This window comes from Pituophis catenifer, unplaced genomic scaffold, assembly GCF_029215685.1.
Source record: "Pituophis catenifer annectens isolate HBS135680 unplaced genomic scaffold, rPitCat1.0.hap2 SCAF_7, whole genome shotgun sequence".
Taxonomy (NCBI): domain Eukaryota; kingdom Metazoa; phylum Chordata; class Lepidosauria; order Squamata; family Colubridae; genus Pituophis; species Pituophis catenifer.
In genome coordinates, this window is record NW_027256887.1 from 84832901 (window position 1) to 84858934 (window position 26034).

At 39.9% G+C, this 26034-nt stretch overlaps 1 protein-coding gene across 11 annotated transcripts in view; it reads right to left on the bottom strand.

Annotated features, from left to right (window-relative positions):
- CELF2 (CUGBP Elav-like family member 2) overlaps positions 1–26034 on the bottom strand; it is a 363207-nt gene that overhangs the window by 20794 nt on the left and 316379 nt on the right. For 7 of the 11 annotated variants that reach the window (XM_070947540.1, XM_070947536.1, XM_070947547.1 and 4 more), the window contains 3 exons: positions 25967–26030; positions 17435–17569; positions 374–505 (listed from right to left, as the gene is read on the bottom strand). In XM_070947540.1, coding sequence (XP_070803641.1) covers positions 374–505; positions 17435–17569; positions 25967–26030 — 331 coding nt within the window. The remainder of the gene's footprint in view (positions 1–373; positions 506–17434; positions 17570–25966; positions 26031–26034) is intronic. The other 4 variants (XM_070947538.1, XM_070947548.1, XM_070947543.1 and 1 more) reach the window with 1 other exon arrangement.

The following is a 26034-nucleotide window of genomic DNA, read 5'->3' on the forward strand; positions in this document are numbered from 1 at the left end:
CTGTCTGTTGAGCTATCCAGGCTCCAATAAGCTGACTTTGTATAAATATACAAAAGTATGAAGGCTATTGCTTAACACATTGTAAGACACCCCGAGTCTCCGGAGAAGGGCGGCATATAAATCAAATTTAAAATTAAAAAAAATTAAAAAATAAAATATCATCAAGCACTATAAACATCATAATTCTTTAACAAGACAAAACCTATTTAGATTTTGGGCCTGAAGCTGTCTGGAATAGAATTTCTCAATTTTATCACCCATTTTGCACATGTGTTTATTTCTCTGGTAGCATTCACTCTACTAAAACGATTAGTGTCCCTAAGGTGATTACAGGGAAATTGCTGGAGTGTCCACCACAGCAATAAATACTCACTGTTTACGGTACCTGCTAGTGCATTAATATTATTCAATCCAACCGTTGCTCCAGCTAGTCCTTGTAGAGTCCCCAGAGAAGTCAAAGAATTCATTGCTGCCCCAGCTGTGGAATTTGCTGTTGATGCAGCCACTAGAATAAAAGAAGGAAAAAGAAAATAAAATAATTTACTCCTAGAATACCATAAACCGGGGGTGTCCAACCTTGGCAACTTTAAGACTTGTGGACTTCAACTCCCAGAATTCCTCAGCTAGCATGTCAACATGGTTGACTGGGGAATTCTGGGAACTGAAGTCCACAAGTCTTAAAGTTGTCAAGGTTGGACATCCCTGTCATAAACATTATGGAAAGCTAGTGAGTCCTTTGGCCATAAATTCATGACATGTCATAATAATACTTAGATGAGAAAAACCTTTAAAGTATGGTTCCTCTCATTGGTTTATCCATACAGTTGAATGTCCATTGCTTAAAGTACATATTCTGCTGAAAAGTTTAATAAGAGATAGAAAACCAGAGCCCTACATTACGGTTTGATTCATGTGCTGAACTCAGATTTAGTGCCGCTTGTTTGTTTACAGTTTAGGCTGATTTGTAGCCTTTCTTGTTTATTCAACAAACTGTGGTTGGAAATTCTGGTTTGGAATTGTTTCGATCTCTCCATTTCAGCTGCATGCATATATAAAAATGGTATGTTATGAATAAAGCATAAACCATTGTAGGATATATGTTTCAGAGGAGATTGTTTTGATATGGAAATGGCAAATGCTACATTCATCAGTTCTCAGATTATCTGCCTTATGAAAACCTATTTGATATCGAAGGAAAAATTACAAATTGCCTTCCACAATTTCCCCCTACAGCAAAATGAAATGGATACGATAAGTTGGTGTTTCTGAATTGAATAAATTCACACAAGACCTTAATAAAGAGCGGGTAGTTGCCCCTCATTTTTGGAAAATTACATGAACTGACATTGTTACACTGTTAGGCGGCTTTTCTTGATGTTCCATTGCTGTTTAGTCTAATTGTTAGAAAAGATGAAATATCTAACATTCACGAATCCAGGGGCTTTGCTTTCAGGAATTATAACTTGACAGTACTTTGTCTTGGTAAAAGCAAATTGATCGTTCCTCTCTTTTGTGCTGGGAATATTATCCTTGTGTTATCAGTCTGAACATCAATAGTTAAGAAGAATAGCATTCAAAAAGCTAGTTAGTATTGAAGGGAGGAGTGAATAATGCCTATATGATTTGTGAACATTAAAGAATACAGCTGCAAGCTAAAAACTAGATAGACCCCCTTTCCTCCCTCCAGTCTTAGCCTTTGGTACACAGAGATTTGGAGTTAGATCTGTAAGTCCATGACCAGACTTCAAAGCTCTTCAAATCCTGGTTGGCCCACCAGTGATTAAAAATAACAAGATCCTGCTTTTGAAAGGTAATTTACTGCCCTTGCGGCTCACTACAGATTCAAGGGGAAAAAAGGGAACTCTGGAGAGATGTAAATAGGATTAAGTCCCTTCCCTGAAGCCACAACCTCACTCTAGTCCTGCACAAATAAGTACCTGCTAGATTGGGAGTCATTTTCCAGGCTGGTTGTGTCAGCTTGGAAGGAATAAGGATAAGAAAAGATGCTTTTTTGTGATTGCTAGACATCTGTGACCGGTCCCTAATCATTCAAATAAAAATAGAGAAGGAAAAAGAGGTATATAAAAAAAGCCATCTAATCACTTCAGCCGTATCTGATGGAATGGCTAACAGAATGAGAATCATCTACCACAACAGAATAACAGAGTTAGAAAGGGCCCTTGAAGGTCTTCTAGTCCAACCCTCTGCTCAAGCAGGAAACCCTGTACCATTTCAGACAAATGGTTGTCCAATCTCTTCTTAAAATCCTCCAGTGTTGGAGCATTCACAACTTCTGGAGGCAAGTCGTTCCACTGATTAACTGTTCTCACTGTCAGGAAATTTCTCCTTAGTTCTAGGTTGCTTCTCTCCTTGATTCGTTTCCATCCATTGCTTCTTCTCCTGCCCTCAGGTGCTTTGGAGAACAAGTTGACCCCCTCTTCTTTGTGGCAGCCCCTGAGATAGTGAAAGACTGCTATAATTTTGATTAGTTGGCTTTTCTCACCACTTGATTAAAAATTAATTCCGCCTGTCAATTTGCACATTAAGGGAGAAGGTGTTTTCTTCACCTACATTTAGCCGGGTCATTTGACATAATGTAAAGAAAGTGTTACTGACCTGATCAGGCCATCCAATTCTAGGCTAACAAACTTTAAATAACAAATGGTTCTATTCCGTGGTTGAGATTTTTTAAAGCACTACGCTAATTAGTATTTGATGGATTAGATCTCCAGGCCCACCTAACTAGCATGGAGTTCTATTCCTGGAAACCCACCAACTGAACAAACCATGAGCCTGACCGGTGACTGCAATGAGCCACTTAATATTAAAACTCCTTCAGGTGAGCAGTTTTATTAAGCATTAAATTAATTCTGACTGCTCAGGACTCACAGGCTGCTCCTGGTCACTGCCTCTTGTAAATGACTGAGGAGTACATGGTAGCAGGCCCACCCTCTTGTGCTGCCAAGCTGAAAGCAGGACTTGATAACTCCATGATTAAAAATGATTGAACCAAACTGGTAGCTGTGAAGTGAATTCCGTGTGTAATGGGTGCCAGCAACTGTCTTTCGGGGCTAAATGTCCACACAAAAGCAAAAAAAAAAAAAAAAAAAAAGGAAAGAAAATCATATTGATGTGAAATGGGCATGAGATGGACTTCTGATATGGTTGAGCTGAAGAGTCTTCAGATCACTTAAACAAGCTCTTGCCTCCACCCTTCGATATGTAGTATTAAGAAATCCACAAAAGGTTATTATATTTTTTCCAGTTACTGGGTAAAACAGCATGTTTGAAAACGGCATATTGTTACACTAGAGATGATAGTTTTCTTGTCTATCTCATCCACATTCTCCCAGTTTCTTTTATTTATTTATTTATTTTGTCGAGTACGTATTAGGTAATATATATATAAGTATAAGCATGAATTGAATACATAAAATGAATACAATTAAAGCGGACATTAGGACAGGGACGGTAGGCACGCTGGTGCTCTTATGCACGCCCCTTATAGACCTCTTAGGAATGGGGTGAGGTCAACAGTAGCCAGTCTTAGGTTAACATTTTGAGGGATTTAGGATGAAACCACAGAGTCAGGTAGTGCATTCCAGGCATTGATCACTCTGTTGCTGAAGTCGTATTTTTTGCAATCGAGTTTGGAGAGGTTCACTTTAAGTTTATATCTATTATTTGCTCATGTATTGTTGTGGTTGAAGCTGAAGTAGTCATTGACAGGTAGGACATTGTAGCAGATGATTTTATGAGCTATGCTTAGGTCATACTGAAGGCGGCATAGTTCTATATTTTCTAAGCCCGAAATTTCAAGTCTGGTGGCATAAGGTAATATTATTCTTGCTCTCTAAACCTAGATATTTAATTTCCCTGGACAATATCACTATTAATGGAAGAGAATAAACATAGCTCAGATGAATGAGCTCACGGATGAACTGTGGAGTCCTTGGTATTCTCTGAGCTTAGTTTCAATAAATTCATTATCACTAGTTAGTTTCACTATCACTAAGTGTTGTATCTTATGATTTATGAAGAATGTATTTTTATGATGACTATGATCATGATTTATCACTTATAGCTTTTATGTACAATGAGAACTTATGCACCAAAGACAAATTCCTTGTGTATCCAATCACACTTGGCCAATAAAGAATTCAGTTCAGTTCAGTTCAGTTCAGTTCTGTTCTGTTCTGTTCTGTTCTGTTCTGTTCTGTTCTGTTCTGTTCGTTTGCTTGCAGGCGGTTTCATGAAGCACTGAAGATTTTTATTTATTTATTTATTTGTCAAGCATGTATGAGAAAATAAGTATAAACATAACATATAAACATATAAGTATAAACAGGTATAATGTTACCAACTCTGGTGATGAAACGTCTGCAAGCAAACAAACAAAGCTCAGAGAGCGTCAAGGACTTTACAATATCACTACTATCTCATAGGTGGACAAATTGTTGGATGTTTGGCATTGATGTGCATTGTAACAGGAAGAAAATAAATATGGGAAAGATTTTACATACAATAACTCATTGTAAGCCCTCCTATTTTGCTGGTTACTTTTATTTTCATAGTTAATTCAACAGAAAGACATAGGGCCCAAGATGGATCAAAGATACCACCTTGCAAGATTAATTCCAGATTAAAAAATCGTACCTTGCATGCAATAATGTCAGCAGGCTTGGGGTAAAACTGGGCATTGGATGAGCTGGTGTCATAATGGCTAAGAGGTGTCCATTTAGATCTGTACTGACTTTTATTGTTACTAACAAATACTGCATAAGGCACAGGTAAAGCAGTTAACCTATGCTAGTGAAAACTATCATAAGAAGATTGCAACTGTTTTAAAAAAAGCCTCACTATATAAAGAAAAGGAGAAAAGGAGAGAAAAGAAGAAAAAAGGAAAAAAAAAACACGTACACAGAAAGTCATTCAGCCATTTTTTAAAAATGCACCTTCACTCTTCCCCTCACACTAATAGACAGCTGGTTTTTCAATGAACACATTATTGATCTAAGATTTTAATCCTGGTGACATGCTCTCTTAACAATATCAAAGAGTAATCTTTTTTGCTGCACTGTGTTCAGTTAATCCGTAGTCTTTCATATGATAAATTTCCAAATCCCTGATATATAACTCAGAAGTACCTTCACAGCTTTAAATGGCATTGATTTTTTTTGTAATGCTATATGGATAAATTTATGGAAACTAACCCAAAACAGAGTAACAGCAGGTCACATCCATATCATACTAGTAAAGGTCCCCTTATTCATTTCACGGATTTCGGTCTCTTCCCCTCACAATACCATAACACCAAACTGACCTTGGAGCAGAAGAATCACTGAAGAACAGTGGCCCCAATTAAAAACCTCCTAAACTGGTCCAGTAAGATACCATGTTATGTGTATCAAAAGCTGCTGAGATATCAAGGAGGCCTAGGATAGAGCACTCCTCTGCTAATAACAGAATACCTTATGCCACCAGGCTTGAAATTTTGGGCTTGGACAACCTAGAACTACGCCGCCTACGGTCTAACCTAAGCGTAGTACACAAAATTATCTGCTACAACATTCTACCTGTCAATGACTACTTCAGCTTCAACCACAATAATACACGAGCACACAATAGATACAAACTCAACGTACACCGCTCCAAACTCTATTGCAGAAAATATGACTTCAGCAACAGAGAGGTCAATGCCTGGAATGCACTAACTGACTCTGTGGTTTCTTCCCCAAACCCCCAAAACTTTAACCTTAGACTGTCTACTGTTGACCTCACCCCATTCCTAAGAGGTCTGTAACTCTCTACTGTGGACCGCATCCCATTCCTAAGAGGTCTGTAAGGGGCGTGCATAAGCGCACCAGCATGCCTACCATCCCTGTCCTAGTGTGTTCATATCCATGTTTATACTTATATCTGTTATCTCATAGATGTTTGACTAAATAAGTAAATAAATAATCAATCAATCAATCAATCAATCAATCAATCCCTAGCCTGACAGAGATCATTGGCCAGTGTTACCAATACAGCTTGGTATTGTATTCAGACTAAAACTACTCTAAAAAGAATCCAGATAATAATAATAATAATAATAATAATAATAATAATAATAATAATAATAATAATAATAATAATAATTTTATTTCTATATCGCCCTTCTCCCGAAGGATTCAGGGCGGTATACAGCCTATTAAAAGCACAAAGACAGACATCAATTAAAAATAATTAATATTATTAAATAATTTCGGCTCAGATTTAAAACCCCCAAAATTTAAAACACCAAATTTAAAATCATTACATTGATAGCCCAGCCTGGTGGAACAGCAGGGTCTTGAGGGCACAGCGAAATTCACGGAGGTCGGAAATCTTACGCATTTCCGGGGGCAGTTCATTCCACAGAGCAGGGGCTCTGTGGAATGAATCACTTCCTCCAGGGCCTTTGGAGTAGTAAGGCTACTATCTTCTCAATAACCTTCCTTGAAAAGGAAAGAGTGGAGTCCGGACAAAATTATTCAGAACCTTTAAATCCCGTGATGGCCTCTTGAGGGAGAAAGAAACACATCATTTCCTTCCAAGCATCTCTTCCCACAGAAAGACATCCATCTCTGCTGGATCAATGACATATCGCCTCCTGGGATGACTTAACCAACCATGAAGGACATGGAACTAAGAGAAAAGTGGCAGGGTTCAAAGCCCCAAGGACCCAGTCATCGGGCTGATGGACCTGAACTCCTTTCAAATTACTAGGCATGACTACTGCTCAGACAACTGCACAAGATCCACAAAGGCAGAAATCCAATGCCAAACAAATTCAAGCAATTTTATCTGAAGGATGCCTGCAGAGGCTCTCTGGTCCCTTCTTCCCCAAATCACTCAACACACTCAAGACCACTAGCTGCAGACTGCCACTGTGATAAGAGTGGAGAAATAAGTCTGTTTTGCTGCTTTTAATCCTTAATAAAGAGTTATACCTGTGTCCAATCAGATTTGTTCTTAGTATACGAGGGAAGACCAAGCAAAATATAGATGGGAAAGTTTAAAATTACTTGTAGGGGAATTGTCATGTAGGGGGAGAAGAGTACATAAGATATTTTTGATATATTTTTCAGCATTCAATCAGGGTGGACTTTTTATATTTAATATCAGTGTGAATGATATATTTGTAATTTTCTATTTTTTTTTGTACACATGGTTTTTTTTACTTTTATTATTAGCATTTGATGGTTGTCAGTTTGTTTCTTCTTCTTTTCTTTATTTTGTATTTTAACTTTGGAAATACAATAAAATTTGTAGAGGATCAAATTAGCAAATTAGGATCAAGATTGTTGCATACATATATCTATATATCTATATCTATATCTATATCTATATCTATATCTATATCTATATCTATATCTATATCTATATCTATCTATCTATCTATCTATCTATCTATCTATCTATCTATCTAGGTAAAGCAACTATTCCCATGAGTGTACTAATATGGGACAACTTGTAGGGAAGGAGTTTTAAATTAGATGCTTTAGATGGTCTATAAAATTATAAAAAAAAACAGAAAATAGGAAAAAGGAAAATGTTTTTTTTAATACGTGAATATTTTCTTGGGATTTGACAAAAAGTAGGAGATAATTGTGTTGTGCTTATGTAACATTCAGAAGATAGTGTGGATTCTAAATGTTTTTCTGCCTCTTCACATGAGGCGAATGAGATGATTTTACCCACAATTGTCAGATCCATTTATAATAAGTGTCTATACTTCTTTGTGAAGCAAAATATATTCTAAATATTTAAAAGGATAAGATGCAGCTTTTGTCAATGCCCAATCTCCAAGAAGAACCAACTATGTTGGCTGATTTAGAAAACTCTCACACAGGTGCAGCTATTTTGGGATTCTTTCTGGAAGCACATTACAGATAGCACAGTGGGTGCTTGGACTATACAAAATGTCACCCCCGACAAGCTTCAACTGCCTCTTGGAGAGATGTGTATTGTTCTGAAATGAACAAATAAAGAAAGCTTTTAAGAGATGCTAGGCTCTGAGAAAGATTTTGTGATGCTTCTCCGGAAAAGCATCCTAGATGTTCTATAAAAATGGCTCAAGTTTCAAACAATTCTGCTTTAAGCAATGAATGCTTTTATTTAACAAAGGCAAATCCTTTGTGGTATGGTTAGCATCATGAATGACCCATAACTCATTTAATTGCTTCCCAAGAGTGAAGAACAGAAACGCTACCCAGGCAAACAGTTTCTTTTCTCTTAAGCAGCCGAACTGGTCAAGAATGCTACATCTTTTGCATTTGTATGGCAGATCAAGTGAATTAACAATGAAAGAAGCAGCCAATGGCTTCTTTTATTAATGTGGAACAAAAGCTTAAAAATAGTTGCCAAGCAGATCAGGTATTTAAAAGAGAGAGAAAGAGAAAGAGAAAGAGAAAGAGAAAGAGAAAGAGAAAGAGAAAGAGAAAGAGAAAGAGAAAGAGAAAGAGAGAGACAGAGACAGAGACAGAGACAGACACACACACACACACACACAGAGAGAGAGAGAGAGAGAGAGAGAGAGAGAGAGAGAGAGAGAGAGAGAGAGAGACAGAGACAGAGAGACAGAGAGACAGAGACAGAGAGAGACAGAGAGATATGTGAATTCAAATCCTATATTGATCATCAGCCCGGCTTAGAAAATGAACATGATCCTTCTGCGAGGGTGATGGGCAGTTTCAAAATTTGACCAAAATATAAATCAATCAACATATTTCTAGAAGATACAGGAAAGCCTGATAGTTGATGTGTTGATGCTAAAAGAAGCTGGCATCAAATTGATCTTGACACATTTAGAAGAAGCCGGTAATTCCAAAGGTGATCTAAAACAGGGGTCTCCAACCTTGGCTTCCTCAGGCTGAGGAACTCTGGGAGTTGAAGTCCACAAGTCTTAAAGTTGCCAATGTTGCAGTCCACAAGTCTTAAAGTTGCCTAATCTAAAACATTTTCAGAGCACAGAGAGAAATTCAATAGTGCTCCCTATTCCTCCATTGCAGTTCTCACATGGTGGCTATACTGTAAGTCAAGGATGAATTAAGTCAGGAAGGCCATCCCAGAATCCACATGGCCAATTTGGAGATGATGTTTTTTTAAGGGAGAAAATGAGTCTTCAGACCTTAAAATACCGTTTTGCAAGCCTTAACGGTATCCATTTTGTCCCTTAAACCATCCTGATGTCCACAAATATGCAAAAAATGAGCCCATTGTTTTACCCAACTCATTTGGGGAGGGGTCTTGGAGAGACCAAAAAAGAATGTAGGCTTATATGTGGCTGCCAAGACATACTTTTTGCACCTGTTATAGATCACAAGAGAATCAAATATGGATCCAAGAACTCTCACTCTCTGCCCACTGCTGTCCTGTTGATGAAGCTATGCAGGTACTAACATCCATCTGTTTAGTGACCATTCGAAGTTACAAGGCACTTAACTTATAGTGACTTATGACCGCTTTTCATTGATGCAGCATCCCCATGGTCATGGGATCAAAATTCAGATGCTTGGCAACTGGCTCATATTTATGACAGTTGCAGTATCCTGGGGTCATGGGATCACCTTCTATGACCTTCTGGACAAGCACAGTTAATGGGGGAGCCACTCAACAACCATGTTACTGACATAGCAAGAATTGCAGTGATTCACTTAACAACTGCAACAAGAAAGGTGGTAAAATGAGGCAAAACTCAGTTAACTGTCTCACTTAGCAACAGAAATTTTGGACTCAATTGTAATCATAAATCGAGGACTAGCTGTACCGTACCCATTATCCCCTTTCTGCTTGCTGCTTAGAGTCCTAAGAGCTAAAATAAAAGGTAGCAAGCATGGCTGTGACTGACCTTAGTAACCTAACAAAGGAAGGAAAACCAGCAAGGGTACGTGTTTTCCTCCAGTTCAGGGGTGTCAAACTCAAGGCCTGGGGGCTGGATCCAGCCTGCGGCGTGCTTAGATCTGGCCCACAGGACCACCCTGGAAACAGTGGCCCACTCTGCCTCTGCCAGCAAAAACAGAGCGTGGGAGGGGCCCTCCCAATCCATTTTTCGCTGGCAGAGGGTTTCAGGAGGCCCTCACAACCTAAAATGGAGCTCGCGTGGGCCGCGGGTGGCACTCCCAACCAGTGGGGGGTTTCAAATTTTTTTACTACCGGTTCTGTGGGTATGGCTTGGTGGGTGTGGCATGTCTTGGTGGGTGTGGCAGGGGAAGGATGCTGTAAAATTCCCATTCCCACCCCACTCCAGGGAAGGATACTGTAAAATCTCCATTCCTTCCCAATCAGCTGGGACTTGGGAGGCAGAGAATAGATGGGGGCGAGGCCAGTCAGAATTTTTACTACCGGTTCTCTGAACTACTCAAAATTTCCGCTACCGGTTCTCCAGAACTGATCAGAACCTGCTGAAACCCACCTCTGCTTCCAACTCCGTTTTCACTGGCAGAGGGTTGCAGGAGGTTGTCACAAGCAAAAACGGAGCTTGGGAGCCTGTTTTCGCTGGCAGAGTGCTCGGGCCACCACAGGTGCCCCTGACATGAGTGATGTCGAGGGCCACACCCCTCTGGACATGTCCCCCGCCCCTGCCAAGGTCAAACACAACCCTGATGTGGCCCTCAATGAAATCGAGTTTGACACACTTGCTCTAGTTGATATATCTATGACCCTCCCTGAGAACCTGGAGGGAAAAATTGCAAAGAACCAGTGGTGAAATCCAAATTGTTTTATTCCTGGTTCTGTGGGCATGGCTTGGTGGACATGGTGTGGTGTGGCTTGGTGGGCGTGGCAGGGGAAGGATACTGCAAAATCTCCATTCCCACCTCACTCCAGGGGAAGGATACTGCAAAATCTCCATTCCCACCCCACTCTGAGGCCAGCCAGAGGTGGTATTTGCCGGTTCTCCGAACTACTCAAAATTTCCGCTACTGGTTCTCCAGAACCTGTCATAACCTGCTGGATTTCACCCCTGCAAAGAACGATGCTTGCTTTCATCCTAGTGTAATTTTTTTCTGCAAAACTATAACTTTCACAGTACCCAAGAGCCAATGGTGTCAACTACCAACATTTGGCGCCTTGAAAAAAAAGTTTCATTGGTTGTTGAACACGGTGGCCTCTTACTTGTAACCATTAATCATGTACGCCTTTTGCAGTCTTGGCAGAGTCGACCATAAGTATAAATGGTATAAATCTGCATTTTACTTGCATAGCTTCATTAATCACAGTTCATTTAACGTCATTAAATTAGATAGCCAGGAAGTGCTTTTCCCTCAAGTGCATTGCCATTTTTGTAATAAGATGGTTTGTAGAGAAAAAACAAAAGGGATATTGTAAATTAAAGACGATGGGAAGTTGATTTTTTGAGAATTACTACTTCAAAAAAAAAAGGAAGAACCTCCCCAATACTCTTGCAACTGCAAAAATGTACAGACAATTTAAAAAATAATAATAATAAAAAGGGGCACTTATTTCCTCCATCTTAAAAAGCAAATATAAATGCTGCACTATAGCCTAGATTTAAATGGAAATGCTTTGAAATGGAACACGTGGCTTTTATAGAGCTAAATAGAGCTCTCCCATGGAACCGAGAACAGGCAGGGAAAGCTTTTATTCAGGTTTACAAAGTATTTAATGGACCGGAAAATTTAGCACTAGATAAGAAAGTTGAAATCAAAAGAACATCTTAACAAGGCTTGTTTTCAGTTTAGATGTAGAGTTTGTAAGGTGGAACAAGACTATTAAATTGATGTTTTTGCTTGATAGCAGTATTCAGGGAGGGCTGTTGCTAGGGGAAAAAACGGTTCAGATCAGTATTTCTCAACCTTAGCAATTTTAAAATGTGTGGACTTCAACTCCTAGAATTCCCCAGCCAGCTGCAATATTCCTTGCACGCTACTGCCTTGTCCCCTGAAGAATAAAATCTTCTGCCAATAAAGTTTCTAACTTCAAATATGTGTTCTTTACCCACAGAAGCTGGCCAAAGTTAGATTTGGCTTTATAGCCAAATAAAATGGCTATATCCTTGTAAAATGGCTACCTCATTTATTTTTCTATGTTCACCTTGTCTCTGAATTGCTTGTCCTTTTTTTTTTTTTCTCTTTTATATCTCTATGTATGATTACCCAGAATTAATGGTGAAATCCTCCTCTGCAACCAGTTCTCTGCGTGCATGCATACGCGGCACGCACTTTGTGAGCATGCGCACCGCAGGCGCTACCGCACAACATGGAAAAAGGAAGCTTAAGAAGGTAAGTATCCTTATGATTTATATTGATATTGTTTCCTGGTTGCTTATTTGTAGCCTATGACTATCATTAAGTGTTGCACCTTATGATTCTTGACAAACGTACCTTTTCTTTTATGTACACTGAGAGCCTATGCACCAAAGACAAATTCCTTGTGTGTCCAATCACACTTGGCCAATAAAAATTCTATTCTATTCTATTCTATTCTATTCTGTTCTGTTCTGTTCTGTTCTGTTCTGTTCTATTCTATTCTATATAACAGCGAGGGGGGAAACAGCTGTGCCGCGTGATTTAGATTATAGATATTTCTAGCGAATATAAATTGTGCGGCACAGCTGATCGTTGGAAATACCGGTAGCATTGTTTTACGACCGGTTCACCTGAACCAGTGCGAACCAGTAGCATTTCACTGCTGCTCAGAATAGGACAGAAAACATAGAACACGGAATCATAGGGTTGGAAGGGACCTTGGAGGTCTTCTAGTCCAACCCCGTGTTGAAAGCATTGGACCTTATATTATCCCGGTCAAATGGTTGTTCAATCTATTTTTGAAAACCTCCAGTGATGGCGCACCCACAACTCCGGGAGTCAAGTTGTTCCATTGATTAATCATCCTCACTGTCAGAAAATGTCTCCTTACTTTTAGGTTAGATTTCTCTTTAACAAGCTTCTACCCATTACTTCTTGTCTTGCCCTCAGGTGTTTTGGAGAGTAAGTCAATCTCTCTTTTCTGTGACAGCCCTTCAACTGGAAAAGTTAAAATAAAACAATGGATTTAGCAAAGTCCGTGGCTAAGCAAATCTGCAGAAGAGATCTTGGGCTGCATATTGCTATTTTCCCGGGAGAAGGATAAGATAAAGGCCGACTTTTTTTATGCAGACATTTTTATGTGGCTTCTCATGGACATAAGAACGAAAGCTGTATTCGTCTTCTGAGGCCACTGCTTTTATAAGCAGCAGATTCCCAGACATCCTAGGCTCACTTTCTCCAAAGTATCAAAAGATGTCAAAAATCTTGTCAATGATGAACTAAAAGAAATGATTAAATGTACGTTATTGCACATAAAGGGGCACATTCTCACGCAATGCACAATTATTGCACCATAATTAAGCAAAGTCACCCAACTGCTGGTCCTACTGAGCAAACTCAGATGGATTTAAGATGGCAGGATTGGTATCTAGCTATCCCTTCAGTTACCAACATTCATCAACAAAGGAAAATTCTTAGGGGAAAAAAGGAAATTCTGAACAAGGAATAGCAGGAGGAGTGATTCAGTTTTATTTATTTATTTATTATTATTTATTATTCATATTTCTATGCCGCCTACTCTCCGAGGACCCTGGGCGGCTTACACCAAAGATAGTATACTAAATAGTATATTGCCCCCTAACAATCTGGGTCCTCATTTTACCCACCTCGGAAGGATGGAAGGCTGAGTCAACCTTTTGAGCCGGTGAGATTTGATCCGCTGATCTGCTGAACTAGCAGACTAGCAGTTAGACTAGTTTTGGTCACCACATTACAAAAATATATTGAAACTTTTGTTGGAAAAGGTGCAAAGAAGAGCAACTAAGATGATTAAGGGCCCGGAGACAAAAACATATGAAGAACGGTTGCAGGAATTGGGTAGGGAAAAAAGGACTGGGGGGGGGGGACGGGGGGGAGGGGACGATGACACACACACACATGACAGCAGTGTTCCAGTATTTGAGAGGCTGTCATGAAGATGAGGGGGTCAACCTATTTTCCAAAGCACCAGAAGCCAAGACAATAAACAATGTATGGAAACTAATCAAGGAGAAAAGCTACCTGGAACTAAGGAGAAACTTCCTAACAATGAGGACAATTAACCAGTGGCACAGCTTGCCTTCAGAAGCTGTAAATGCTTAATCCCTGAAGGTTTTTAAGAAAAGACTGGATAGCCACCTATCTGAAATGGTATAGGGTCTCCTGCTTGAGCAGGGGGTTGGGCTAGAAGACCTCCAAGGTCCCTTCCAGCTCTGAGCATGAACAACTTCCCATGTAGGGCTGGCTAAAGCCTATGGCTGAGCTGCGTAGGAAACAATAGTTTTCTTAATAGCTCAGTGATCCTTACCCTGCAAACTTACCTGATGTTCTTAAATATAAATGTATGTATAAAAGTAATTGTTGTCAATGCTGTTATAGCAACGTTTTCCCAACGGTAGGGCAACTTTGCGCTCTAATTTTAAAGTTGATTTATGAAAGTTAATAACCTCCAGCTTCTAGATAAATGTACAACGATGTTCTAAAGCCATCCGCTAGCTATTAAACACATTTCCAAGTTTAATAATGCTTAGAACATGTTCATTAAAGCAGCTTCATTAAAGTCAAGAGAGCTGATTTTTCTCCTGTACACAATTTTCCCCTGCTAAAGAAGACTGTTAAATTAACCAGAACAGCATATTCTGAATTTTGTACTAGTAAACAAATCTGGGATTTTATTTGTAGCAGAATTACATGTGAAACATGCTGAAAAGACACTCTTGTATCGTATCTGATAGAATCTGTGGTTAGGAGCTAGTAGTAGAAAAAGTCACGGTCATTTTAAAAGAGAATGAATTTTAACTTAGTTTGGAGATGATCCTCTCTTTTTATAAGCAATGCTTGAAAGTAGGAACAAATGAATGGGGGCATGACTACACAGCTGAAACTGTTTTAATATATTCCATTTCCAATAGCAGTAATACTAACTCAGATTAGTTACCGTTGTAGCCCACCCTTCTTCTGCAAAGCACCATGCACAATTTCTCCACAATCCTTTTCTCACAATAAAACTGCGAAACAGACCAAAAAGACAGCAAGTAGTTCAAAATCATCCAATTTAGTAGGTGGGTAAGTAGATTTTGGCAACACAACTCCCCACAACACGTACCCGAAGCATGCAAAATCTGCTTTTAATTTGGTTGTGATGGGGATATGGAAAAGGATCCAATCCATTGCCGGAGCCTGTTGTATTTCCATCTTTGTGGGCCAAATGATGTCACCGGGTGGAAGCAAACAGCAAGCCCCACCCCACACAAAATTGTCTGTTGTCTTCAATAATTCCATTTGCTTTTACCATCTTCAATTTGTATTTAATCCCTATGTAGGATTATTTTGCATTCCATTCTCTGCCAAACCACTACTCAGCTGTGTAAATCCTAAATCGGGTCTAAAAATGGTATTCTTTTATAAACGTGGGTGCCAAAAGTGGAATCCACAATACAGACAGCATTAAAATTTGGGAAAAGTCAACCAAGGTGATTGTGTGGCAAATCAAGGAACATCAGATACATTTGAAATCTGCAAATGCTAAGCTGAGCATTTGGCCAGCTCTGGAGCAAAGAGATAAGGAGAATAAGGTTGCTGGCTGACTTGGAAGAAGACAGCTAGAATAAATTTCTTCTTTGCTTGACCACTTGAGACAGAATTGCTGGTCTGGTCAGTGTCACAAAAATATAGCAATGGTATATTCTACATTCCCCATTCCCAAAGAGAAAACACACAAGATACTTTGCATGGCTGCCATGAATCATGAAAGTTCGCAACAGAACTGAAACTGTGCACCATAGTAATATACTATGATAAAAAGGGAATAATTTACAAGTCAGCTAAGTATATTTTGCTTCAAGATGAAAAGCTAAGGGAAAAGGCTATTCCTGCACTTTAGGGCCATGATCTCTCTAGAACCTCTAAGAATTACAATCATTTGTATGAAGTAGCAGTTTAGGAATTGAATAAATTAGATATTGCATGAGGCCATAGCACAAATCTTTAAATTATTCCTAATGTGAGAACCTGATTTAATTTTCCCCAAGGGACACAGAAAGACATTTGTCTTTTCCTCTGAAAAACTTTTCAGACGTTTCAGAGAAGATCAAGAGTGTCCAAAATGAAAAGAAATGGAATTTGTTAAAACCATCAGAATCAAAGAAGGCTCCATGTTTTCTAGGATTCTTAAAATTCTGGGGTTTTTGAAATAAAATAAAACAGTTGACACATTTGGATAAATATGGTAACAGGCAAAACCAGGGCAAATTTTCACTAGCTGCAATGTAAAGATAAAATAAATGATCATTATTTTTTTTAAAAAAATCAATAGTATAAATGTATATTTATTTTATGTATGTATGTATGTATGTATGTATGTACGTACGTACGTATGTATGTATTTATTTATTTAGGCTTATATGCCGCCCTATCTCCAACAAAAACCCGTAAAAAAACCCATCAGTCCAGGCCGAGGGACTCGAATAATCAAGTTTTTAATTCGCGGTGAAAGGTGCGAAGGTCAGGGGTAGTATTAAGTCTAGTAATAGATAAGTACATACCGTGTTTCCCCAAAAATAAGACCCTGTCTTATATTTTTTGAATCCTGAAATAAGCGCTTGGCCTTATTGCCATGCGCTCAAAAGCCCGATTGGGCTTATTATCAGGGGATGCCTTACTTTGGGGGAAACAGGGTAGAAACTGTTCACAATGAAATATGAAATAATTCTCAAGGCTAAATATGAAATAATTCTCAAGGCTAAATTGCCTGCAATGATCCATGAATGAATTATTATCCCCTGGTTAAAATTCTGTTCTCTTATTTGAGAGGGTTAGCAACGTGAAGTAGATAAAAAGCCTTTTCAAAAGGAAACCTTGGCCAGACAGATAGGACAGATAGGACAGATGCATTCTGAATGCTTCCTCATTAAGATTTCCCAATCTGAAGTCCTTATTAAAATTTAAAATAATAGAGTTAATACATGTTTGAAATCACAATTCAGTACAGGAAGGGTGTCTGCAAAATATAACCCCATATGCCAAGATGGCAGCTGCGATGGAATAATCAAACAGCACAAATAAAGAAGCCAGGGGAAATTCAATCGCACCAACGTGGCTGCCATCTTGACTTTTGGACCTTCCCATGAAGACACACCCCTGCAATGCAGACCATTGAAACGTTCAGGCATTGCCCCTGACCACGTTTCCTTTCCCAATGAAAGAAAATGTATTTTTCCGCACACAGAGAGAACACGTTGGAATAAAATCTCCAATGGATCCATCATTCAGGTACCAGAATCACACTGCACGCGTGGCTAGGAGGAAGCTAATGTTTAAATCTCTCCGTTTGCCCTCCTTCTTTGGAACCAAGGTGAAAAGAAGAGTGCTATATTCGGTCGTACCTGGGCTTGTGAGTGCACCAAGGGCCCCTGATGCTGTGGAGAGTGGATTCGCATTGGCGGTGTTGGCTGAGGACTGGGCCGCGGCGGCTGCAGCTGCTAAGGTTGCCAAATTTTGTAGCTGTAAAGCATTCATTCCTGCAGAGAAAACAGAGAGCTAGTGAAGCGAATACCAAACCCAAGTGATTTGTTTTAACTCCACCAACCCAGTGTGAAACTTCCATCCAGAGGTGGGCTGCTGGGGGTTCACAGGGGTTCGGGAGAACTTCTAGCTAAGATTCTGTGCAGTTCGGAGAACCCCCAAAACCCACTCCTGGCTAGCCCCGCCTCCCCTCCCCTCCCAGGAGTCCCCACGCGGCCTGTTTTGGGTGCTGGTAAGTGCAGGGTGTGCACGGAGACTCGGGTAGGGCAAAAAATGGGCCTACCGGAAGTTCGGGAAGGCCGGAAATAGGCCCGTTTCCAGCCTCCAGAGGGCCTCCGGAGCCTGGGGAGGGCAAAAATGCTCCCCCCACCATGGTGCAGGAGGCCCACCCAGTAACCGGGCAGAGAACCCCTTGCTAAAATGTTTGAAGCCCACCCCTGCTTCCATCATACAGGTAGTCCTCCACTTACAACAGTTCGTTTAGTGAACATTCAAAGTTCCAACAGCACTGAACAAAGTGAAGCATCCCCGTGATCATGTGATCAAAATTCAGATGCTTGGTAACTGGTTTGTACTTATGACCGTCGCTGTGTCCCAAGGTCATGTAATAGGAATACCAATAGCCCTTAGGCTTATATACCTCTTCATAGTGCTTTTACAAAAACTCTCTAAGCAGTTTTACAGAGTCAGCATATGGCCCTGAACAATCTGGGTCCTCATTTTAACGACCTCGGAAGGATGGAAGGCTGAGTCAACCTTGAGCTGGTGAGGCTCGAACTGCTGGCAATCATCAGAATTCACCTGCAATACTGCATTCCAGCCACTGCACCAAAATGGCGCCACCACAGTGATCATCTTTTGCAACCTTCTCACAAGCAAAGTCAATGGGGAAACCAGATTCATTTAACCAGGTTACTAACTTATGAACGGCAGCGATTCACTTCACAACTGTGGCAAGGAAGTTCGTAAAATGGGGCAAAACTCACTTAACAAATGTCTCACTTAACAACAGAAAGTTTGGGCTCCATGGTGACCGTAAATTGAGGGCTACCTGTATCCTTTTAGCTTGTCTTCCTCTTACCTTTGGTCTTCCTCTTTTACTTTTAAACTGCTCGTTAACTATTTCGTTCTGCAGTGGTCTTTCACCAAAATAAAGTCTGACTTGACTTGGGATTTGCAAAGACTGTAATTTCCTAGTTTTCTTGATTTTTCATTTTAGAAAGGAACCTGTTCTGACGGAGGAGATGACAGGAACTCAGCACGAGCCCACATTGAATGCGAAGCCTGAATTGCGCCAAGAGGCCACAATAAAAAATGCAGGAGAAATGATCTTGGGATAGCTCTCAGTTGTTTATCAAAACGTATGTCAAAGACGAGCAGCAGAAAAGAGCCATCGCTTCCTCTTCCTTGCAAATTTTTTTTAGAAAGCATCACAAGAATACGTTGTTATCTAACAACGATGCTTCTACTTCAAAAGGGAGAAGAGCCCTGGTGGTGCAGCAGACTAAAGCACTGTTATTAACATCAGCTGCCTGCAATTACTGCAAGTTCAAATCTCACCAGGCTCAAGGTTGACTCAGCCTTCCATCCTTTCTAAGGTAGGTAAAATGAGGACCCAGACTGTGGGGGCAATAAGCTGACTTTGTATAAATATACAAAAGTATGAAGGCTATTGCTTAACGCATTGTAAGCCGCCCTGAGTCTCCAGAGAAGGGCGGCATATAAATCAAACCAAAAAATAAAAAAATAAAAAAGAGAAGAGGCTGCCTTACTGCCTAACAATCCATCAGTCTGGTTTCACCAAGGGATAATTTGCTGTAAAGTCAAATCCACTGTGGCTCAGAATTAGGAGAAGTCATCTTAGTCATATGTTTGAAACAATTCCCATTCCAGTAAAGATGCTCACTGAACATTTACTCAGAGCTCTGAAGGTACTTTAACCACGGGGAAATTTAATGAATACATGCAAACTTCCTGCACGATCCCTAGAACACCAAGATTACAGATTGTGCAGGAAGCTTCAGTAACAGGAAAAATTAGGTGCACATGTCAAACAACCAATGCAAAAGGCATAAAAAGATTCCTCATATTTTTCGCTCTTTAGGAAACTCGGTGTATGTAATAATTTTCTGGTGATGGATTTCAGAATAAATAAGGGGCAGGATCTTTCTCAAGGCCTCTACCTGCTAGTAGAAATTTCCTGCCTGAGTACCGGGTTGGACTAGAAGACCTCCAAAGTCCCCTCTAACTAAACCTATTCTATTCTATTCTATTCTATTCTATTCTATTCTATTCTATTCTATTCTATTCTATTCTATTCTATTCTATTCTATTCTATTCTAGCCTAGCCTAGCCTAGCCTAGCCTAGCCTAGCCTAGCCTAGCCTGCTACCTGCCAAATAGGTACCAAAACAAATCTTTCTGGGAGTTGGAAAAAAACCCAGCCAAGATTCAAAACAAAGAGAAAAGAGCCAACAACTTCTCATTGTTCTTTGTCAGTTCATATACCTCCATATAATTGCACGAGGTTTATATTTAACAGACCATACTGTGCAACAAGGCACTTAGTGCAGATAAGCTCTGCTTTTCTTTCCTTTCCTTTCGCGGCATGGATAAATCAGAGGAGCTCTTTTGAACCCGCTGCCAACTTTTTCCAAAACACGCTCATTTCAAAGTGTTAACGGCTGACATAATGGGATGGAACTGTATAATCACGGGGATATTCATGCATTGGCTCTGTTTTATCATCTGAACTTTTTGTCAGCTAAATATCCAGCCAGGATGTGTTCTTATGCTCAGCTACCAGAGAAGCTGCCTTTATTAAGCTACTTTTATTAAAACCATCGGATCTTGATGATGACAGGAATGACTGCTTAACCTGACTCTGCCTTTCCCTTGAAGGAAAGGAAGAATTCAACAACAGGTTAGCAAGAACCAAATCAGATGCACGAGACAAGACACCTGAAATGGAGGATGAGTGGATAGAGGTGTGAATGGAAATCATTATCTTATACACAGGTAGGTCTCGACTTACAACAGTTTGTTTGTTTAGCGACCGCTCGAAGTTATAACGGCACTGAAAAAAGTGACATGGCCGTTTTCCACACTTATGACTAGTGGAGCATTCCCATGGTCACATAATCAAAATTTAGATGCTTGGCAACGGACTCATATTTATGACCGCTGCAGTGTCCCCGGGATCATGTGATCCGCTTTTGCGACTTTCTGACAAGTCAAGTCAATAGGGAAGCCGGGTTCACTTAACAACCGTGTTACTAAGTTAACAACTGCAGTAATTCACTTAACAACTGTGGGAAGAAAAGTGGTAAAATGGGATAAAAAACTCGCTTAACAACTGTCTCTCACCTAGGAAGAGAAATTTTGGGCTCGATTGTGGTACCTATAATTTCCAAGATAAGGTTGCACATCCTATTGTTCTGCATCTGATTGCTCTTCATTTCTCAAGCTTCTTGAGAATTGATTATCATCCAAAATGTATTGTTTTCACACAGAAGTAAGAGGCCTTTTCTTTTGCTATTGTGGTTTCCCCTACATTCCACAGTAAAATGAAATGGAAAATAATCTGATAATCTTCTGCTGAAACCACTGAATATTCTACAAACACAGTACTTTTGGAAGAAATGTTAATTATTTATATTGGGAGGGAGGGGGAGAAGGAAGAGAGGTTCCCTTTGGAGAAATAAGCCTCTAGATATGCTTCTTAGTTTTTATGCTGGAGAAAAAAATGCTGAGAATAAACATGGAATTTAATTGATTTCAATAATATAAACTGCTCGGCTATCAAAATAGGGTAATATTTTGTACCGCAAGAATTGCAACTTAGATTTTCATTGCTTGGCAGATTAAAAATACAATTAAATTATGCTTATAATGGATGTACAATATGTCTGCTTAAAATGTAAGATTTTTATAAAATGTATTTATAAGGAGAGGGGCTATGAAAATTTAATTTAATGTTCACCTTAGGTAATTTGGTGTGTTATTGTTCACAGCAATTACCATAAATCTACATATCAATAAGGAAGAACAGATGTCAGTTGTTATATCCACTTGCCAATCAGGCTTGTTAAAAATCGGCAGATGGATGCTTGTAGAATTCTCTCATATGGCCTATTAGCACATTTGCAGGAAACTGGTGTAGTACCCTTGCAGTGACACATGCAGTCCTCTTAAAACACAAATAAATTGGAGACCTGAGGTTTCCATATCTCACAACTCAGGGTGTGAAGCTTGCAGGGTAAACTTTCACACACAGGAAGAGGGGACTGACCAGTCCTCAACTAAAGGAAGATTTTCTCATTACTGTTGATGTCAGCTTGGAAAAACAAAAAGAAATGAAAAAATGCATTTCATTATTTTTCAAGAGAGGGGTACCAAACTGCCAATATTGCTTTAATTTTTGAAGAAGCCCATTTTGCGATTTAGGTTTTCTCTTATCAGAGGCATTTACAAAAAAAAAGAAAAAAAGAAAACACGTTTGCTTGCTTATTTATGACAGTCCTGACCCACTCCAGCCCCACAAATTTCAGGAAAAATGTATAAATGATAAGCTTTAAAATCTCATTAAGAACCCATTCTTAAGATTTACACTGAACGTTAAATGGTTTGAAATAATTTTTATTGGTAATCTGACAAGAACCCCATAAAATTGCTAGGTATCAGTATCTTTTTAATTAAGGCTGAAGGTATGAGAAGGTTGGATACATAAGGCCTTGTAAACTTTTGAGGGGATGCTTCAAAGCCTACCTGGCACCATTCCTATTACAGGTTCAATCGGTAGAAGGAAAGTTTCCTTTGAAAGACCCTTTCCCTCCAAAGTTTATGCAGACACAAAGCAGCTAATTCACCTCCTAAAATATAGGGATAAAAGGAAGACTTCCTGCAGTACCCTAGAGCAGGGGTCTCCCTAGAGGGCATAACTCATCTAGTCTTAAAGACTTAAATTCATTAAATGTAGCAAGATGTTCCTTGATCACCTTTCTATCAATCTTAAACTCCAATTCTGCCCTTCAGTTTTGCCGTTCACAATTAAAATAAACTAATTAATCTGAGCTATTTTATGTGTGTATGCCTATACGTGTCTCTGTACTTGTATAGATACATATACATGTATATATGTGTGTAAAATAGTTCGTTTAGTGACCAGCTGAAGTTACAACGGCACTGAAAAAAGTAACTTATGACATTTTTCACATTTGTGACCACTGCTGTATCCCCATGGTCATGTGATCAAAATTCGGACGCTTGGCAAGTGACTCATATTCATGACCATTGGCAGTGTCCTTTGTGATCTTTGGATAAGCAAAGTCAACAGAGAAGCCAGAACCATGTTACTAACAGCTGCAGCGATTCACTTAAGAACTCTGGCAAGAAAGGTCATAAAATGGGGCAAAATTCACTTGACAACTATCTCGCTTAGCAATAGAAACAGTGGGCTCAATTGTGGCCGTACATCGAGGACCATCTGTATATGAAAGAAAGAACACCAGAGAAGCCAAAAAATAAATAAATAAACATCTAAGTGTTTTATACTACAAAAGTTTACAGTTAGGCAGAGGTGACAAAGCTGAGAGATATTTCTAAATATCTTCCAGCCTACCAGCTCTCAAGGCTTCTGGTTGAAGAATGTGTGAAACTGCACAGGTCTTGAGTGCTATTAACAATCTGGGATTTGTCATTTGTAGAGTTGATCCATTTAGATTAATGGGGGGAAAAAATAGCTCAGGTTTATTTTACTCCCAGCTGGTTTCACTGATGCAATGACTAAGTCTGCATCCAATTTAATTTGAGGGAGCACTCATGACTTTGGGCTGTCTCAACCAATAGATCATAATTGCACAGACACAATACATCTCTAACTGTGCTATGCAGAAAAATCTCTCTGCCTTCACACACACACACACACACACACACACACACACACACACACACACACACCTTTCTGGTCCTTGCATTTTTTATTTTGTAGGGTGAAGTCCAAGAAACACTACTGGGCTTCTTAACTCAAAGCTGGTTCCAGAAAACCATCACTGTGAAAATGTTGTTTATGACATTAAGATATATTTTTCATGAGAGGAGAATTAAAAAAAAAAACATGCCAGATTTTGAGCGGCACATAATATGAGCGGCAAATACTTGCCAACAGATCTGCACCAGAAGAAATAACTCAGCGATATCGTCACCTGCGGGCCAATTTATATTGTCAGAAAGTGGATTCTGCATTAGTCTCTGGAGCCAAATGCAGTAATGGCATATTCTAGGAATAAAACACCGACAGCCTATGGGGACACACTCATCTCTTTTTCATAGATGCTCTTCGAGATCCATTCAGAGGATTAATAATTATATTAATAATTAAGCATAATAATAATATTAAAAAAAGGGGAAGGTAAAAAAAAGGAAGAAAAGAATGAAGATGGCAAGACGACATATAGGTAGAGCTGAAGAAGCCCTTTGGCGTGTGGCAAGACTGGATAAAAGCGCCACCAATTTGCTGACGTGGTCAGAGCTTAATTAAAAATAAATTCACATGCCAGTTTGATGACACGAACAGTGCAGGAGAGGTTGCTGCTTGGATGAGAAATAAAGAATATCAAGCAAGAGGGGAAAGCAACTAACAGCATCGCAGGACAGACGTAATGGTCGTGCTTAGAGTTGCTTTCTTTTTGCAAATCCTGTACAAGACAGGAATCAGCCGGGCAGGGCAAAGAATAGAGCCTGGATAGCTCTGCAGACAAAGGCACTGTAATTTAACACCAGTTGTCTGCAATTAAAGTAAGTTCGAATCTTGCCAGGCTCAAGGTTGACTCAGCCTTCCATCCTTTCCAAGGTAGGTAAAATGAGGACCCAGATTGTGGGGGCAATAAGTTGACTTTGTATAAAATATACAAAAGTATGAAGGCTATTGCTTAACGCACTGTAAGCCGCCCTGAGTCTCCGGAGAAGGGCGGCATATAAATCAAATTTAAAAAAAAGAAAAAAGAATGAGCTTTTATTAATAACGATAAATTGCTTAATAAATTCACCCAGAGGCCATTAAGCTAACTGTCTTTGGTGGGGGTAGGGGCAGAAAATTTAATATGGTAACCACAGCCGTGCAGCTAAAAGCATGTCACGCAGTTCAGACATGTGTATGTGTGTCAAACACAGGATTGTGGCTGCCATCTTGACTTTCTTGACCTCCTTCAAGCCCAGGCTTTGGCCTTGCCTGAAGTATTCTTAGGACACTCATCTAGGATCCAGCTTCTATGTAACGAGATATGTCAGATCTGTAAATCAGAAGGGTATTCCTCCTCTTAGATGGTGACACTGTAAATTCTGAGATGTTTACCACTGGAAAATTGCAACAGAACTCTCAGATTTTGAGATGAAATCTCAAAAAGAAAAGGTGGAAAAAGATTGTGAGATGAAAGTAAACAAGGGGACCAGGGGTGAAATGTTCTGAAGTCTGCTACCGGTTCGCTTTGCTACCAGTTTGCTTTGCGTGTGTGTGCGCCAAATGCATGTGCACGTGTGGTGCATGCCAAATGCGCGCTTCGCGCACAGCGCTGAAAAAGGAGGATTAAGAAGTCTTTTCTGAGTCTGCAAAGGTTAAGTAGAACAGCGAGGGGAAGGGAACAGCTGTGCCGCACGATTTAGATTCACTAGAAAGCAGGATTTCCTGCTTTGTAGTGAATATAAATCGCGCGGCACAGCTGATCGTTTGAAATAGCAGTTCGCCTGAACCAGAAGCATTTTTTTTTTTTACTACCGGTTCACCATGACCACGGAGACGTCTTCGGACAGCGCTGGCTCTTCAGCTTTGAAACAGAGATGAGCACCGTCCCCTAGAGTCAGGAACAACTAGCCCATATGTGCAAGGGGAACCTTTACCTTCATCTATGATTCTATTCTAAAATAGGAACATGGAAACCAAAGTCAACCTATGTAGAACATAATCCAAGAAAGCCTTTGAATCTGACTCTGAACCAACGCAACATCCAAGATCTTTGCATCAGTGGTGGGATTCAAATTTTTTTACTACCAGTTCTGTGGGTGTGGCTTGGTGGGCATGGCATGGCTTGTTGGGCGTGGCAGGGGAAGGTTACTGCAAAATCCCCATTTCCTCCCAATCAGCTGGGACTCGCGAGGCAGAGAATAGATGGGGGCAGGACCAATCAGAGGTGGTATTTACTGGTTCTCCAAGCTACTCAAAATTTCTGCTACTGGTTCTCCAGAACTGGTCAGAACCTGCTGAAACCCACCTCTGTTTTGCATATACTCACCCCTTAAACCGTACACATAGACGAAGGATCTTTTAGTACGGAAAAGGGCTAAAATTCAGCCACAGGAGGAAAAAGAAGGAAAGAGATAAATAAAGAGGCTTTAACTCACCGGCCATTTGTTGAATGCCACTGAAGGCACCCAAGTTACTGGAGGATGTTGCTTGCTGCAGAAGCTGC